A 17932-nucleotide genomic window follows, 5' to 3' on the forward strand; every position below is an offset into this window, starting at 1 on the left:
ACTTAGCTCACACGTTCAAAAGGAAGCATCGTAAAACACACACTTGGCTGCACCAAAGTTTCTCATATCTTCCTGCGTAGAGGTTTATTACAGAGACCTGTAATAAAACAGACTTTTATTTTATGCTTAATTCAGGGCATTTGTAGTTTCACCTTGCATCATTTTTACCCACCATCATACAGTGCATATTACATCCATCCTGCACACAAACAGACATGCCCACGCTCAGGCTCATTATACTTATGTGACTATTGGGGCTGTACTACAAAGGTTCCTACTTTGTGTTGTGTAAGATACTTACAGCTGAGAGTGACCTATACTTTCATTTTGCCTTCCTCTTGCTCTATTTAAAATAATGACCACAGAATCTCTTTCAACAAAAGGTCATCTGGGTCAATGGAAAGAACACAGAGGATCAGATCACCTGCCATAATTGCAAATTAATGCTCTCCTGGTAATGCATTAACTACACACTATTGATCTACAATTGAATCATAGAAGAACTACTGAGAAGTGATTTTATTTTCCTATTTTTTTGTGCTTTTATTGCTTTTTCCATAACGCATTTTTCTTTCAACTGGAATTTTCTCTAATTGTCTCCATTTTTAACTTCCTACAGCGAGATGACTTCTAACTTGTAATTAGAATCTGTAAAAATTCATGTCTCTGTCTCAAAAGGCTTTTGGAAATCTACTGAACTGTAACTTTGATGCCATAAAACACGTACATGATGCACAGATACATATTTCTAGAAGGCCAAGCTTTTGAATGATTTTTTTAAAAACTTAGATAAAACAGAAATCCATTTGGTCCTCTACCTGAAATTACAATTTGTTGAATAGTCTGCAATAAAATATTCAAAATTTTCCCCTAAAAGCATTTTGCTTGGGAGCATTGATGATGTGATTTCCCTTCCTCGAGCAAACTTTTAACATATAAGTAAACAGTTTCTATCAGATACATTTTTTTAAAGGAGTGTAAATGTGAGAGGAAGATGCAAAAATCCAGTAAATATTTATACACATCTGCACAGAATACTTCTGACAGAATCCAGATTTCCTCTTGTTTGTGGCAAACTCAATTGATAAAAATTCTTCTACCGAGTGGAACTGATCATAAGCTTGTATTTCAATGCTGAATTTGGTCATGCTCCTAGTTTATACAAAGGTCATCTGGCCTAAGCCTGGTTTTCGAATTGTGAATTAGGAGTCACTTGAACTGGAGACTGAAATTTCCTGACAGAAATTTCCTGTACATCTCATACACCTTAAACTTATCACTGATTTTTTAAAAACTTCTAAATGGGAGACATAGTTGTGATTTCTAATAAAAGTTTTTTAAGAAAGTTTTAGGCCTATAAGAACTTTGATATTTTACTGTAATTTCTTTCATAATCATTATTTGCATGAGTCCTAATCAATACTATGAAAATAAATGTGCACCCAAATTATTTGCTTATTCTTTAATCCTCAGTCAATCATTATCATCTGTAGCAAGAAAACCTCTAATAAATGTCAATTACATGACTAAAATTACATGATCTTGGTACTCTTTCTTCTAGGAGTTTATAATGAGAGACCAACACGATCAAGAGTTGATATGCATTTTCCAACCAATCTGAGAGCTGGACCAGGATGCTGGAGCCTCCCTGATGTGCCAGGCATCGCTGGATGGCAAGAGGTTGGCAGGACCAGAGAGGCTGGAGCAGGAGGGAGGCACTAGACGTACGGGGACTCCGAATTGTGATACTGCCTTTAACATATTAAATATTTCTCACAACAACCCAATAAGGTAGATACTATAACTTCCATTATACAGATGAATAAACCAAGGTTTACAGAGGTTAAATAGTTAGCTTAAATTTATTTAGTTCTAAAGTGGTGAGTCCAGGAGTTGAGCAAAGAACTGTAGAACTTCAAATCTCCTTCTCTTAACTACCATAATATACATGGCAATACAACCAGATCTGGATACATAACAGAGGCACACAAATACTGTCAAGAATCTTCAAGACTAGAATAAACAAAGGATTTTGAAAAACGTTAGGGACCAACAACAGGCTTTCTTAACTGAATGCATGAAGAGCAAGGAACTTGAGACACTGGTTGGCAAGATAAACAAAACAAAACACCACATATTAGACAATGATGTAGAGGTATAAGGCAGAACTGTTCAGCTTCAATTTTACCGCACTAGGAAGAGATCCCACTAACCTTCTTAAGGCGGCTCTCAGAGCTCAGTTATGTCTCTGGTGCAGAGCCCTAGGTGTCCTGTAGTGCAGCTACTGCCTAACGGAGTCGTCCTCCCTCTTCCTCTACCTTAGACACATCCTGTATGAAGATCAGAAAGTGAATAAACAAATCTTCACATTTCTAATCTTCGAAGATGGTTAGAAATAAGACTTTTTCAAGGCTACTCCATAAGAAATGAGCTAGGTGTTCATATTTTAAATACTGCATATTATACCCAAAACAATATTTTTAATAAACAGGACAGGTGAAAATTCATATGTGTATGACAATTATTTGTAGTGCACAAAGGCATTTTCTTCTTCATACTTATTTCTTCTCTCACAAAGGAGAAAATTAACTCTGTAGTATGCTCCAAGTAAAAATAATTTGTTAAATACACAAATTGCAAAATTGTAGGATTTATTTTGATTCACAGAGTAAAATGTCTTTTGGAATGTTCTAATGTAAATAAATCCAGGTTACCGTGGCCAAAAAAAAAAGAAAGAAAAGAAAAGAAAAGTGTTGAAGAATTGGGATAGCACATACAAAGCAAAATAGTAGAGTACAAAATTGAATGTCAGGCCTGGAAGCTCTTAGGGGGGGGTAGGCACTTATGAGAAACCAACTGTGAAATGTCTTTTTGTGGTCTGTATTTTCATATTTAGAATCTTTGTGGTCTGTACTTTCATTCTTTTCTTGTAAAAGAAATACTTAGAATGGCACAAACAATCTATTCTGATCTGAGCTCTTGGGGAAAAAATTCAAATATATTAAGCATGTGATAGAACTGAATGATTCTGGAAAGGGGTTTGTGTTAGTCTGATTTTTGGATTCATATTTAATAACATTTTTGTTGTATAGAAAGTTGACGATGATGTTCTACCATTAACAGAACATGTACTGGGAGATATGTTTTTTTCTAGAAGTGATGGATTTGTGTTGATAAAAACACACTTTGGGGAACATCATCCTTGGAAACAGTAAAAAAATATTTGCAAGGCAAGGATGAGGGAGGCTGGCTGCAGCCCTAAAAGAGAGGAGAGTTGAATCACAAAGGATAAAAACCATAAATTAAAAGGGAACCATGTGCTCTGGAAGTTCAAAGTAGAAAGGGCCCACTGAGCATTTATTTGCTCCTGGATTTGTGGAGAGAGAGAAGGGGTATGGTGTCAGACTGTGAAAATGTAAAGACCTTGTGACTCTTTAATAGCTTCCCATTAAACAGAGAATAACATCTAAAATTTTTATCGTGGCCTACAGTACCCCACAGGATCCGCCCCTGCCTGTGACTGCCCCTTCATCTCCTATCAGCCTCATCTCTGCTGTGTCTTTCTGTCCTGAAACAAGACAAGACTGCTCTCACCCTTGTGTGCCAGGCCTTTGTATTTATGATCTTGCTCTTCCTTCTGCCAGGAGGACACTTTTCTCCCAGACCTCTGCATGGCTGACTTTTTTTTTTTTTACTCATCCAAATCTGGGCTCGATTATCTTATCACTCCTTTGAGGGGGCTTCTAGCATGCAAGGTTCCTGAAAGCATTCCCAGTTGTCTGAAAACATCCTTGTACCCTTGGGGCTAGAACTATGCCTGGCACACAGTGGGCACCCACCACGTGATAAACGAAGATGTCATCTGATGCGAGTTCACTGAGGACATCATCTCCCTTTTACTAAATATCGTATCTCAAATACAACTAAGATCACATCAACGTTTACTGGGAAGCTACATCAATATGCTATTTTTGTTGACCTTATTGTGAATTAAATCCCTTCACAGCTTTTCCACAAAATCTTTTCTTTGCCATAGTTACCTCTATTATAGAGTATAATTAAGTTTTTGCACCCAAGGATGGGACTTTATATTTATCAACAACCAGCTTTATCTTCTTATATGGTATGAGTCACATATGTGTCTCTTGCTTTTCCTGAAGTTACAGTGGAAGTTACTGTGCCTCCCTATTTCATGTTACTTAAAAATTTGATCAACTGGATTTTTATGTTTCCCCCAAACAGAACTCAGGAGCCCTAAGTTAGCCAGCTTTCTAGAAATCTCATGATTTCCTTTACTCAGCACATGAGAAAATTTATTAGAATTTAAAGTAATTTTGGAAACTGAAGACTTCAGGGATAAATTATTTAATAAGGAGTAAGCAGTTCACCTGGAAAATTATAAGACTGGGGTAAACAAATGATACACAGGTGTAGTTCAAGAGTCGAGAATGAATCATCAGTTAATAAGTCAAGGAAAGAGCATGCATTCACGTGTTTGTGAATAATGCTGAATTTCTTTTTCATTTTCTAGAACATTTCTTGAGCACAATAACATGGATGGTAGGAGATGCAAAGACAAATCATGGGGTAGAAATCAGGAAACATGGTTTCTAATCACACCGGTTAGCCAACTGATGAAACAAAGTTAAGGTAATTACAAATTTGCAAATCTACAAAATAGGGTTAAAAATGCTTATTGATATGCCCTTAGCTTTGTAAGAGCCAAATGAATTAATAACTAGAGAGGACTTTTTGAAAAACAGATGGTAATTCATCATTAATATTCTTTACAATATATTTGCTATGGCTTAGCGTTTTCTAATAACTCTCTATTCAGTCTGAATTCTGAACCCTAACTTAGTACCAAAACGAGTCTCTAAAATATTGAGGTGGATTTTTAAACAAATACACAATTATACACAGCTAAATTAGTTTGGGTTTTTCAAAATAATAATGTTGGTGGATGTTGGCACTGCTCAGAATAATTTTGTTACACATTTTTTGGAACAGTTTATTAAAGTCAGTTTATGGACTGACAGAAAAGGAGACTCATGACTTTGTATACCTAACTCAGTTCAGTAACCAACGTTGCTCACTTGACTTGGCTGTCTTTAGCTTTGTTTACAGGAAATGAGATCCATTCTCAAAGTATGAAGAGTAGTTACTGATGGTATTGAAAACACATTAGCTCCCAAGTGACTATTTCTAATAGTCATTTGGGTGGATAAGTTATGGAATGATTATTAAAAAATTAGTTATGTTAAATCACAATTCATTTCAAATGATAAATTGATAAATTGGAAAGATTCAGAGAAAACCAACATAGAAAACACAATGTTTGGAAAATAATATGTGAAATAAGAATATCTAAACAACTGGGATTTTTTTTTTAAACTGAAGAATAAAAAGGTAAATAGTAGTTTAAAACTTTGGTCAGACATATGAAGATTCTTTGATGAAGAAGCGAAACTAGTAATTAACCATAGCTCTGCATACAATGCAAAAAGGAACAGACAATATAAAGGATCTGGCCAGAGTCAGGAAGAAATTTAGCCAAGGAAGTTTATACAAGATCAGAAATTTCATATGGCTAACTGCAAACATCTTGGCTAACTCATGGTTATTTTCTCACATAAAATAGTCATTGTGCGGTAGAGTTACTTTTTCTTATAGTAAAACTGTCATTCAAAAAGATTAGATTTAATTTCAATTAATTTCTTTTGAATCTAGATATTAATCTTTCTATCAAGTGGCGAGTGTGTAATCATTCGAAAGCCTAGCAGGTTTCCATTTAATTTCCTCTGTTTGCTTATAAACAACATTGTTGCACTGCAATCAAGATACTTTTCAAAAATTAAAACCTCTTCCTTTAAAGACACCATCCATTAAAGTAATTTAAAATAATGTAATAACTGACACAGTAATTTGAATTTCACTGAATGGATACTATTTTTTTCCTATATATTATTCTGCGAATATAGGGTTTCTATTTTTTAAAATATTACTTGCATATTGCTCTTAACACTGTACATGAAACACTCATTAAAGCTAGGAAACAAGAAACTGCATAGTGGAAAGAAAAATGTGTCTATTTTAAATAGCTATGTGAAATAATTCTGATGCCATTTAAAATAACTTTGAATGGTATCAACTATTCTTCCTTCGTGTATCATACACTGACTTTAAAGTGAATGATGATTAAATAAAAAATAAGAAATAATTTAATAAATATATTTCCCACTTACTCAATAAGAATTTAAAATATAGTATGCAAAATTTTTACCATCTAAAGACCCCCATCTGTATATTTGAAGCACTGCAGTCTTCCTGTGCATTATGACCAAGAGAGAATGTCCACAACGCATCTGCACTCATGTGGAAATAGTGTCATCGTGCTGCTTCAATTACCTCTTTTTCTCTAGTTTCAATGAAATAATACATCTCTTGATCACATTAAAAAATTCCATTTAGCTTGAAATAGCTCCATCAGAGCAGCTAATTATTGTCAAAAATTGATTTGGTTATATAACTCTAGTGAGTGTCTGTCACATGACCATGACTCACAGCAAATGCCCACTATACTCCCTCTTTCTGCTGTATTTCAGGATTTTCTATTAACTTCAGTGACAAACCCATACAAAAGAAATGGAATAAAAAAAACCACCCATACAATCTCAATGAAGGCACAGGTCATAATTGTACATGAATGAACTTCCTATAATTTCTGATGTCCTGAATCAAAGTCCTTAAAAGATTGAATTGTAGTGGCAATATCATTAAATTAAATTATAGAAACCCAAAGTAATTCAGTGAAAAAAAAGGTAGTATAGTACTTATATCCTCTATCTATATACAATAGAGGAGAGTGAACATTTTGTGATGAAACCTATTACTAAAAGCAACTGACTCAGTCTGGGTTTTGGTTGCAATAGAAATCCCTAAATAGTTTTTATTAACAGAAATTGTAGACTAGTAATTAAATCAGATGAAGGGGATATAGAATTCATTCTGAAGGCTAGATCTGGGACAAACAACTTAAACTACAAGTTTAAAAAAAAGCCAGTGTTAATTTATTAAAGTAATCTTTTCAAACTGTTTTAAAGGGAAATTATTCAAGTTGTTTATTTATGCCTTTCCTGAATAACTAATTGGCAGCCAGAAGCAAACTTCTTTTTTTCAGAGTAGCCTTTCAAAAGATTTAAGACCTCAAGAGTTTATGAAGAGTTTGAGAATGTAATTTAACAAAGAGGTATTTATAAATTTCAGTGTTCGGTATCTTAAATTTAATAATAATTTTCACTTAGAATTTTTATAGATCTAACTTGAGTATTCTAACTAATGAGAGCCTATCAAAAAAGATGAAAAATAAGATTTCAAAGACACTGGGGTTCACTTAAATAAATTAGAAGTCAGTTGGGTTGACTGACAAAGTAATAGGAGCAGCTACCCAAGAATACACACCCATAATTAGTTTTGAACCTTATTTCTTGGCCAGAGTGTTGCATCTGATTCTGTTGTAATAGTCATTTTTACTCCAAGGTTGTTCCAGGGAAATGATCTGGAATACTCAAATTATTCTCTAGCTAACTCCTTAGTTTTTATACAAAACATTAACTGAAGCATTTTTAAGGTAGGGTTATTGGATGCTTTACCATTGAAATGTTAAAATCCTCATCAAAGCAAGTTGTAAAATAAGGTAATAGAAATAAACAGTGCCAATGAGAAATGGTACATTCCTAAAAATTGTAAGAAGACTTCAAACAGCAAAAAATTGCCCATTAAAATGCAACCTGAAACCTAAAAGGCATTTTCCATTTATAAACTGCAAGGTGGTCTAAAATATCTTGTGATTTTTATATTTCAGTCAAACTCTCAATTAGCAAAAATTTAAGCAAGTGATGCTATAACCTAAGTATTTTAATTCAATAAAAATTTCCCTGATTCCTCGCCTTCAGTTTTTTATACAAATACTACGTTTGTAATGAGACCTCTTTTTTTTTCCTTTTTCACAGCATATACCATCTTACATACCAGATAATATACTTATGTTTCATATTTATTATATTATATCTTTGTCCTCACTAGAAAGTAAGCCCCATGAGGTAATGGACTTTTGTCTGTTCTACTCACAGAAGTATGTATTCCAAATTCCTAGAATAGTGCTAGGCATGTAGATTCTCAATAAATATTTACTGAATGAATAAATGAATGAATGCTTCTCTGTGATGCATACTGATTAACAAGAAAAGAATGTTCTATCCCACTTATCAAACTTATGAAAAAAATTTTAGCTTTCCATTTTTGAAATGTCAATACTTTTTCTAAAGTCACATAGAAGGTCATGGTTATTAAATTCACTTAAAAATTGAATTTGAAGTTGCTACTTTGAGAATAAATCCTTATTCCAGTAGTACACTCGCCTACCTACATAGTTTATATATGTGCATCAAGAAAATCAGAATCAAAATGTTTAATTTATATCACTATTTCTGTGTTTATTACTTCTCTTTCTAAACTCCAGTATATCAGCACCATCACACTATTTAAATACATTATCATCTGTCTGATTATGTCTTGTAAAAAAATGCATCTTGTCAGTACATACTTTACATCTGAGTAGAAACAGAAAGATAGATTTGATAGTATTCCACCTTAAGATATGTAAGTAGATGAGCTCTTCAAGGGAAATATTGTAGAACCAGAGAAGGGGCATGAGGTGGGCAGTAAGCACCAGTGAACAAATGGCAACAGAGAAATGAGAGGGTGATGATGGAGGGAGGTGTACAAAAAAGATTTGAACCAACTGCCAGAGGGAATTTGATGGGAAATTTTTTTTTAAAGATGAATAAAAACTGATACTTACTAGCACACCAAGGCCCAGCTGACATTAAACACTGTGAATTTGGAGTAAATCCAATTGGCAAAGTTACCTGAATTTCTCTAATAATATTCAGCATCCCAGAAGTATAGAAAATGAAAGCTTAGATTAACCCAGGACTAGGGAGTGGAACAGGGTAAAATTCAGTTACAATGGAAGAGAGATAGAAATATTATACATTCTCCACCCCATTCAAATGCCAAGCCAAAATTGTATATTCAAGGATTTTCCCACTCATAACTGTCCTAAATATATCTTAATACTGATTTTAGTTCATACTTTAGCTAAAATTGGTTTAAAAATATCTTCTGGCTGAATTAAAACGTGACTAAAGCTAAAGACACATAATTGATACATAATCTGTAATTTTATATCAGTAAAAGCCTATGTGTGGAAATTTACCTTTTTAACAACATCAATTGGGAGTCAATATTTTCCATGACTGGAAAGTTTCCGGGCCATTCCTAGCCAGAGCTGAAGGGGCAGTGCTTTGGCAGCCACTTTTTAATACGATGTTGACCTTCTCATCCCCTCTTCATAATCTGGTTTAAAAAAATGACAACTCGAGCATATTCATTTAAAAAATTCATTCAACAAATATTTAATGTGTTTTTCCTATACCCTGGTCAATACATCAGGTGACCAGTGTTCTACGATGAGGCCTGGCATGAAAAGATACATTGAGCCAAACAGATTTCCTCTTTTGAAAATCTGAGCCAACAGATACGAAGCTGGTGAGGTATTTCATGTAGAAGGTGGAGCTGAAAGACCACCATGTGGAATGGGTCCATGATGAGCACGGGCTAGGCAGAAGTTCAGAGGAGGCAGGAACAAGGAGTAAGTCCTGGAGACAAAGGACTGAACGGAGCTATAGATTCCTTTGAGGGAGAAATCACATGGCTCACAAAAGAGATGGAAAAGGTCTCTGCCCAGAACTGCCCCATTGGTTCTTGCAGTTCCCGTCTCCATTCACATATAGAATACAAGAGGCTTCATTTTCTTCAAGTAGTTTGAGTGAGTCTCTGCTTCTTGATCCAAGATGAGCCCAAGCAGAAACTGCCATCTGAGTGATTATTTCACCGCATGTTTGTATGAAGACACAAAGTACTCTATATATTTATATACCAGGGTCCATAAACTGAGTGCACATCTGTGTTTGGAACATATCATGTTATTTATTTTTCTATGTTCCCACATTTCTTCTCTTCTTTGAATCCTTACTCTAAGAATCAACTTGTAGCCTGAACATGGAAGCTTTGAGTAGATGGGGAAGATCTGTCTATTACTGCTACTCCACCTTAGAGGTTCTGGGAGGGGGGCAGGCGGTATGACCAGTTGGAAGAGCTTTGGCTTTGCAGTCGAGAAACTCAATGTTTTAGTTCTGGCTTTAGCACTAGTCATGTGGCTTTGGCTACACTACTTTCATCCTCCAAGCCTCAGATGATGTCAAAGAAGTATAAAATGATTTCACTCTCAGGTAGGCATGGAAATACTGTATCTAGCAGTAGCTAGAATCAGCACATGGTAGACAGTCAACAATTTCCACCCCTCATGTGTGACTCGCCCAAGCTCACATGTCTGGAAATGAGCAGGAGTCCTTTCTGGAACCCACTCATAATGCATTTTTATCCTTGAGTTCATGTATTCCTCCATGTTCATGAAAATAATTTCAGGTGATATTCAAGCCTAGACATCCATTATCTTCCAGATTCTTCTTGAAGATACTGCTCTGTATTCTCCCTTCATTTCTGATGCCCACAAGTCCCTTCTTTTATCATTTCCCTTCTTCTTAAGGAAATTCCTTCAGTCATTCTTTTAGTTATGCTTCCTGGAAATAAATTCTTAGTATTTCTTGAGTTAAGAATGTCTTGTTTTATCTTTCCTTCTTGAAGGAAATAGGATTATGGGTTGACAGTTCTTTTCTTTCAACAGTTGAAAAATTTTGTCTCACTTTCTGGACTTGACGGTTTCTGATGATGAGAAATCTATTGTCATTATAATTGTTTGCTCCTTATAGGTAAGGTGTCATTTTCTTTCTTGCTTTCAAGGGCCTTTTTTGTCTTTAGTTTTCAGAAGTTTGATGATGATGTGTTTTGGTATGGGTTTCTTTGTATCTCTCATGTTTGAGATGCATTCAGCTTCTTGAATCTTGTAGGTTTATGCCTCTTACAAAACTTGGGGAGTTTTCAGATTTTATTTCTTTTTTTAAAAAATTAATTAATTAATTTATTTATTTTTGGCTGTGTTGGGTCTTCATTTCTGTGCGAGGGCTTTCTCTAGTTGTGGCAAGCGGGGGCCACTCTTCATCGCGGTGTGCGGGCCTCTCACTATCACGGCTTCTCTTGTTGCGGAGCACAGGCTCCAGACGTGCAGGCTCAGTAGTTGTGGCTCACGGGCCTAGTTGCTCCGCGGCATGTGGGATCTTCCCAGACCAGGGCTCGAACCCATGTCTCCATTATTTCTTTTTCATCCCCTCCATCTTTGACCTCTCCTCTGGTACTCTGATAACATGAATATTACAACTTTTGTTACACTCCCACAGTTCCCTGAGACTCTGTTCATTTTTTTCCTTTCAGTCTTTTTTCTCCCTGTTTTTCAGATTGGTTAATTTCTACTGCTCTATCTTCTAGTTCACTGATTATTTCTTTGTCCTCCCCATTCTTTCGTTGAGCCCATCAACTGAGTTTTGTATTTGTTATTATGTTTTTCAGTACTGAAATTTCCATTTGGTTCTTTATATCTATGTCTTTTTTGAGACTTTCCATATTTTCCATTTGCTTCAAGCCTGTTTGTAATTGCTTCTCAGAGCAACTTTATGATGTCTGCTTTAAAAATCTTCATCAGATCATTCTAAATCTCTGTTATTGCTATCTTGGTATTGGCATCTATTAATTGTCTTTTACCATTCAGCTTGAGGTCTTCCTGGGTCTTGGTATGATGAGTGATTTTCAATTGAAACACTGACATTTGGGGTATTATGCTAAGGGACTCTTCATCTTATTTAAACCTTTTGTTTTAGCTGGCTTTTTTGGATACCATTCTGGCAGAGGAGGGCAAGGATGCTGCCTCATTACTGTCCAGATGCCTTACTTGTCCTCCTTTGACACCTGAGGGACATAACTCCTTGTTACTGCCAAGAGAAGATAGGAGTTCTGGCTCCCGTCTAGGCCTCATCTGACACCAGGGGGCTGTGATGGGGCGGACAGAATGGCCTTGTTACCGCTGGGTGGTGATAAAAGTCCTGACTCTCCATTAGACTTCCTCTGACAAGACCCCAGGGGGGAAGGAGAAGGGACACCTCATTACTGTCAGTGGGGTGGAAGTCCATGCCTCCTACATATGGGAGCTCATTATAGCCCAGGAGCGATGCTGGGTGCCTTGTTACAGCCTCCTGAGGCTGGAAGTATAAGACCCGTGCTTGTCCTTTGCTTGTGTGGACAGGTGTGACACTGCAGTTTTTAGCTGTGGTGTTTGGCTAGAGAAGAACAGTTATGGTCTAAAAGTTTTCTGTCTCGCTAGGCTGCCCTTTCCTGGTTCTCTGGCTAGAAAGAGTACAGGTTTTTTTGTCTGCACCTGTTGTTTCTGGGTTGCTGGCTTCTTTGGCTCCAAGTCTGGGATATATGAGGCCAAAAGAAAACCCAGGAAATTCTCCACTGTGTTGTGCCTTGGGCCCTGAGATTCCTAGCCAGACTGCCTTCTCCCCACCTTTCAGAATCTCTTTATGTTCATTCTAGATATATAAAGGTTTTTAATTGTACTTACTCAGAAGCATAGGGAAAAGTACACCTACTCCATCTTCCTGGAAGCAGAAGTCCTCCTCCATTAGCATTTTGATATATGTTATTTCCAATTTATATTTCATAACAGGATGTTAATTCTGATTGTTAAATTGGCAACACAAAATACTGCACTCCACTTTCTTGCCAGAGAATATAAGTGATGCTACAGACTCTGCTCCCCAGTTACCATCAGTGTTAGGTAGTAAGCAGCCGTATTAAAGTGGGATTTACCTCAGCGGTCACAGTCTAGTCCTCATATGAAAAATTTTACCTGGGTCATGTCAGACCATCCAAACCTGCATATCTGGTCCCTGAGAGAAATGCTTATGCTATAAAGTGCTGAGGCACTGCACTGCATCTATGCTGAACAACATTATAATATAAAAAGCAAGTGTATAAATAATAAAAAATTAAGTAATTTCTAAGTTATCTGTAGAGGGTTAATAAGAGTATGATGTACTACATCTCAAAGTATCACCTTATGAAGACAATGGATGATTTTCCCTCAGCTTTGTACCACAAGAAGGTAAACAACCAATTTATTTCTATATTTTGAAAGCTGTGATTTCTTTGCTTTGGCTACTAGGAAGTTCAGAGTCAAGTTTGTTAATGCCTCCAGTACCATATGGCATAGATTTTGTGTATTGGCCTTGCCCTTGACTCCTTTTATTTTTCAATCAAGATTTTACTTTTACCCAGAGTTCCTCATATATTTGGTTTTTATCCAGTAGTACAGTATGCATTTTGGAACGTGATCTCATTTATTTTAGAAACATACAGGTGAACAAATACGTTAAAAAAAAAATAGAGGGTTTGTAAGCCCTCAAAAGGACAGGAAATGAACCTCTGGTTTGTTCTCAACTCGTAATAGAAATTTAATGAGTGCCACCCTTTTGATCCTGCAAGGCCTCTTTCTCAAGAGACCCTACAAGAACATACTTGTTGTCACATAATTTTCACTTTATTTGTTAGACGGAGCTTTGTGAAGGGACAGACAAACACAAGTACTACCTGGAGGACCGAAGCACCACTGTGGAGAAACTGAAGACCACTTTCAGCTGAGTCAATTCCACCAGTGGCCAAAATGGGAAATCCAGGCAAAGCGTGAGCAATGGTGGTCACAGCTCTCAAAGCAATAGGTCTGATGGCTGTGCCTACAGAAAATGAGGATGATCAATGGTTAGTATATTGACCACTTGAGCATATTGCCTTATAATCACTATCATGTGATGCCAGTGTTGTACTAGACAAAATTCAATTTTATCTCTACTTAAGATATACACGTATGTAAGATACAAGCATTGCTATGTTTCAAAGTATGTTAATTTGTAAATGGATGTGTACTTACTTTAAGGACTTTGATGCTATTATTGCATGCAGGCATGTTATGCAAGTGGGTATAGCAACTCTAGAACTCTCACATAAAATACATACATATCACAATTTGATATACAGTAATGTGTAAAAGATGGTATGGAACACTTGAGCATCTGTTTTAAAAAGAACAAGGAATAGCAGATTTTGTAAAAGAAAAACAATCACATACAGTGCATAAATAGACATACAGCTCTGTTATGTTTCCGCGAAGTATAAAGCAGCTGGTGTGAATAGAGATACTGCAAAAACAAGCAAGGTGCTGATGAACTAGCAGATTCCATATTGCATTTTACATGTATTTCCCAAAATCTGAGAGTGATTTTACTCAAATATAGTGAGCCTAATCTAATTTTTCATACGTTAGAAAATTTTAATCAAGTTAAAGAGAATTTACTAGAATTCAGTAATTAGAGTATGCGTTTGAGTTTGTATACATTATTTAACCAAACATTACGAATACATTATTTGCCAATTGTAATAAAGGTTGTATGGATGGACAGAACACTCTGAGGTCATTTTTTACATGATTACACTGTATAAGGCTGCTTAGACTCTCAAGGGTTAACCCAATCGGGAGTAAATTAATGCTCTCATAACATAGTAATATAATTTGATATTTCTGATGTACACTCATAAGTCAATGGTCCTTTAAAGGCATTTTCTGAAGTAAAAATAGTTCCTTTTGTGCAACAATGTGGCATTGCCTCAAATAAGGGCTCCACAAACAACAAAACAAGCAAAGGGTAAAATAAGCCTCATGTGGTGAGTACTTTGGCATCTCCTCCACCACCACAAGCATCCTTACCAGCATTCTCAGTATGTATTCATTGGTGCTCCTATTAAGGAAGCACAAAGAGCTTTCATTAAAATCGGTGGTTTTCTTTTTATCCTGTTCATTTCAGATGAAACTAAATTTACGTGTAACTAATGCTTTAGCACTCAACACCAAAAATGTTTGTGGAAATGTCTCCTTGGCGCTCCCACACCTAAAAAATCTTCCTCTAGATAGTAGAGTTTCTTAGTCAAGAATATTCAATGCTGACACTTCAGGATTCCATAACTGACATTTAAATACAAGGTAGTAAGTTAGGGCAAATTAGAAACTGAACGTCAAGATTCTATTTCTATTTCAAAATATTTATCAGTGACTTCTTCTTAGTCTATATGTTTTAACCATAAAAAAGATTAACATAGTGGACAGGAGAATGCATGGAAAGAATACACACACACATATTTATAGAAACCTATCTTTAGCTATACTAAAAAGAAATTCGAGAGTAAAAGTTAGAGGAAAGTATTTTTAAGGGAAGTTGTAACTTAAATAAACCTTTTAGACAGACATACAGCTATCTTGGCATAATATAACTGATACGTTCCATATATGCTAAGTTGATGGCTCCTTTACACACATGCTACTTTGAAGTAATAAAGAAATACTGGGATTCTTTTTTTTCTTATTTAGTTGACCCTGGAGAGTAAAGGAAATTTTTGCTAAGCAGATAAATAATTTATTTCTAACTGCACTGTTAGAAGACTATCATTAACACTAAGGGGTAAAATTTCAAAGTGGTACACAGGGATTTGGCCACATATTCCAATTGATATTAATGGACATCAAATGGCAAAATCCCAGAACACAGCTTTGAAAATTTAACCAGTTACATTTAAAGGGCAACATTATTACACAGGTGTTAAAAAACATCAGCAAATGCTCAGTGGCATTTGAAGATGTTCAATTAGGTCAATGAGACATTTTCTATTTGATGTTTTTCTTCTTTTTTAAAACTTTTCTAATTTACCTAATGAACATGAAAACCTTTCAAACTAATAAAGGTATCTTTTCAAAAATTAAGAGTAATTATGTTCTCTGAGGAAATGGGATCCAAAAATGAAGAAATGGATCCTTCTGTTGCTGGGTAATAGTAAATTCAGTTTTAATTTCCATTATAAATTCCATTTGATTGGTTTTCTTTATAACTCAATTGATTTAGTATGAAATATAATCTACCTGTTCTCAGCATTTTTATGGGGAATAGATTTTAAAAATGACTTTTATTCGCCATGAAAGGTTTTTGGAAGGAAACTGAAGGTATGTAAAAGGATCTTTCTAAATTGTTATACAGAAATTTCTTTTTAGTTTTAAAGTGACAGAAATGAAAAAATAATAGATTCAATATAAAAATAAAACTTTTGGTGTGAAAGAAATACATATATCAATACCATACGAGACTGTACATATGTTAATTAAAATGCATACAGATTTCCAGAATCACAGTTATTGAGATAAGAATTTTTAAAACTTTGTCACTGCTACAGTAATTAATGATTTTAGACCAAAGACCAGGGAGGAAGAAGCCAGTTGAGAAGCTCAAGGAATTAAAAGTGGACTCCATCCTAAAGGAAACAACAAGGTTTAAATCAAAAAATGAAATCCTATAAGCTTAAATTAATTAATAGGCAATGTGCAATTTAAATTAAGCCTTCATCTACATGGGGTAACCAGATGAACCTGATGGGAAATTAATTACATCAAGCCTTTCTGTTTCAACAGTGTGGGAGGTGCCAATGAAAGTCAGCCATTCTGAATCCCCACATTTTGAAACAAGCTGCAGGTTCAAACAAACAAACAGTGAACTAGACCTTTGAGTTCCAACATTGCTGTGAAGAGTCCTGATTTGTACTAAACTGTTTTCCCCCTAGCGGAAAACCTGGGGGACTAGAATGAACTTTTGGTATCTAATCAATCTAGGCCCTCCATATAGTCACATCCTAAAATGCAAATCAGTATGTTGAATTCATAGATCTTTGATAAACTTCACATTACATTTGATTGATTCATGATCTAGAAAAACATTTCAGTAAGCCAGAGATGTTGAATTCAAAGGTAACCAATCTGAATTCGATGATTTTTTCTTCTAAAGAAAATACTTTAATTGCAATTTCAAAAATGCTACCGTTAGTAGTAGTATTACATATTGATATGCAAGTAAGAATTAATGTATTATGACTTAGGTTCCTTACTCAGGCCTCATTTATCCATTCATCTGTTCATCTGTCTATTCAAGAAATATTAAGCACCTGTGCCTTCTTTTAAAAAAGAGGTAATTGTAACTGAATTGGAAAAGCTTAAAAGACAATCTCAGTTAATCAGTTTATGTTGTAACCATATTGTCACCCAGGGTGGATACCCAAAACACCAGTCTCAATGATCTTAGGAGGTAGTTTCAAGGTAAATAATATGAGTTCAGTTATTCATTCTGTACACATCCCATTAGGAAAACTCCACATTCATTTAAACATCATATATTTTATAATTACTATTAATATAAATTCTAGAAAGAAGGGAATTTGAGGATGAATTAGTTACATCAGAGAGACAACAGGGCCAACTGCTTAGGTTCAAATTCTAGCTCCACTATTTACAAGCTCTGTAATCTTGTGAAAATTTCTTAGTCTTTTCATCTATAAAATAATAAAATTATACAACTTCATAGAGCTGTTTTGAGGATTAAATTATTTAATATATATAAAGGGCTAGCACATAATAAAGATTATACAGATGTTTGCTATTATAACCTGTACTACCTAGGAGGACAATTGATTTCAGAGGGAGCATTTATTTAGTTTACTTTGTGCCTTTTATGCTGTTGCTGTGTGCTTAGTAATGCAAAGAAACTTTTTTTTTTTTTTATTGGAGACAAGATCATGATGCCTAGGATGATGAAACTTTATAACCTCTGCTCCCTTAGAAGAACCACACATCTCCCTCTCCCTTTTCCCCTCTCCAGCACATTTCATTTAGTGGTGTCATAATGTTGGTAGGATTAACTGACTCCAAAGCTAAAAATCTCAAAGGCAGACATCCATATATTTAAGATTTTATTTTGAGAATCAAAAG

General features: G+C 35.2%; 1 protein-coding gene across 1 annotated transcript in view; it reads right to left on the minus strand.

Moving 5' to 3' along the window:
- The window catches only part of DPYD (dihydropyrimidine dehydrogenase), a 794060-nt gene that overhangs the window by 123204 nt on the left and 652924 nt on the right, over window positions 1–17932 (minus strand). Inside the window, 1 exon segment of the mRNA XM_036825276.1 lies at window positions 13669–13811. Coding sequence (XP_036681171.1) covers window positions 13669–13811 — 143 coding nt within the window.

This window comes from Balaenoptera musculus, chromosome 1 (genome assembly GCF_009873245.2).
Source record: "Balaenoptera musculus isolate JJ_BM4_2016_0621 chromosome 1, mBalMus1.pri.v3, whole genome shotgun sequence".
In the NCBI taxonomy this organism is placed as follows: Eukaryota; Metazoa; Chordata; class Mammalia; order Artiodactyla; family Balaenopteridae; genus Balaenoptera; species Balaenoptera musculus.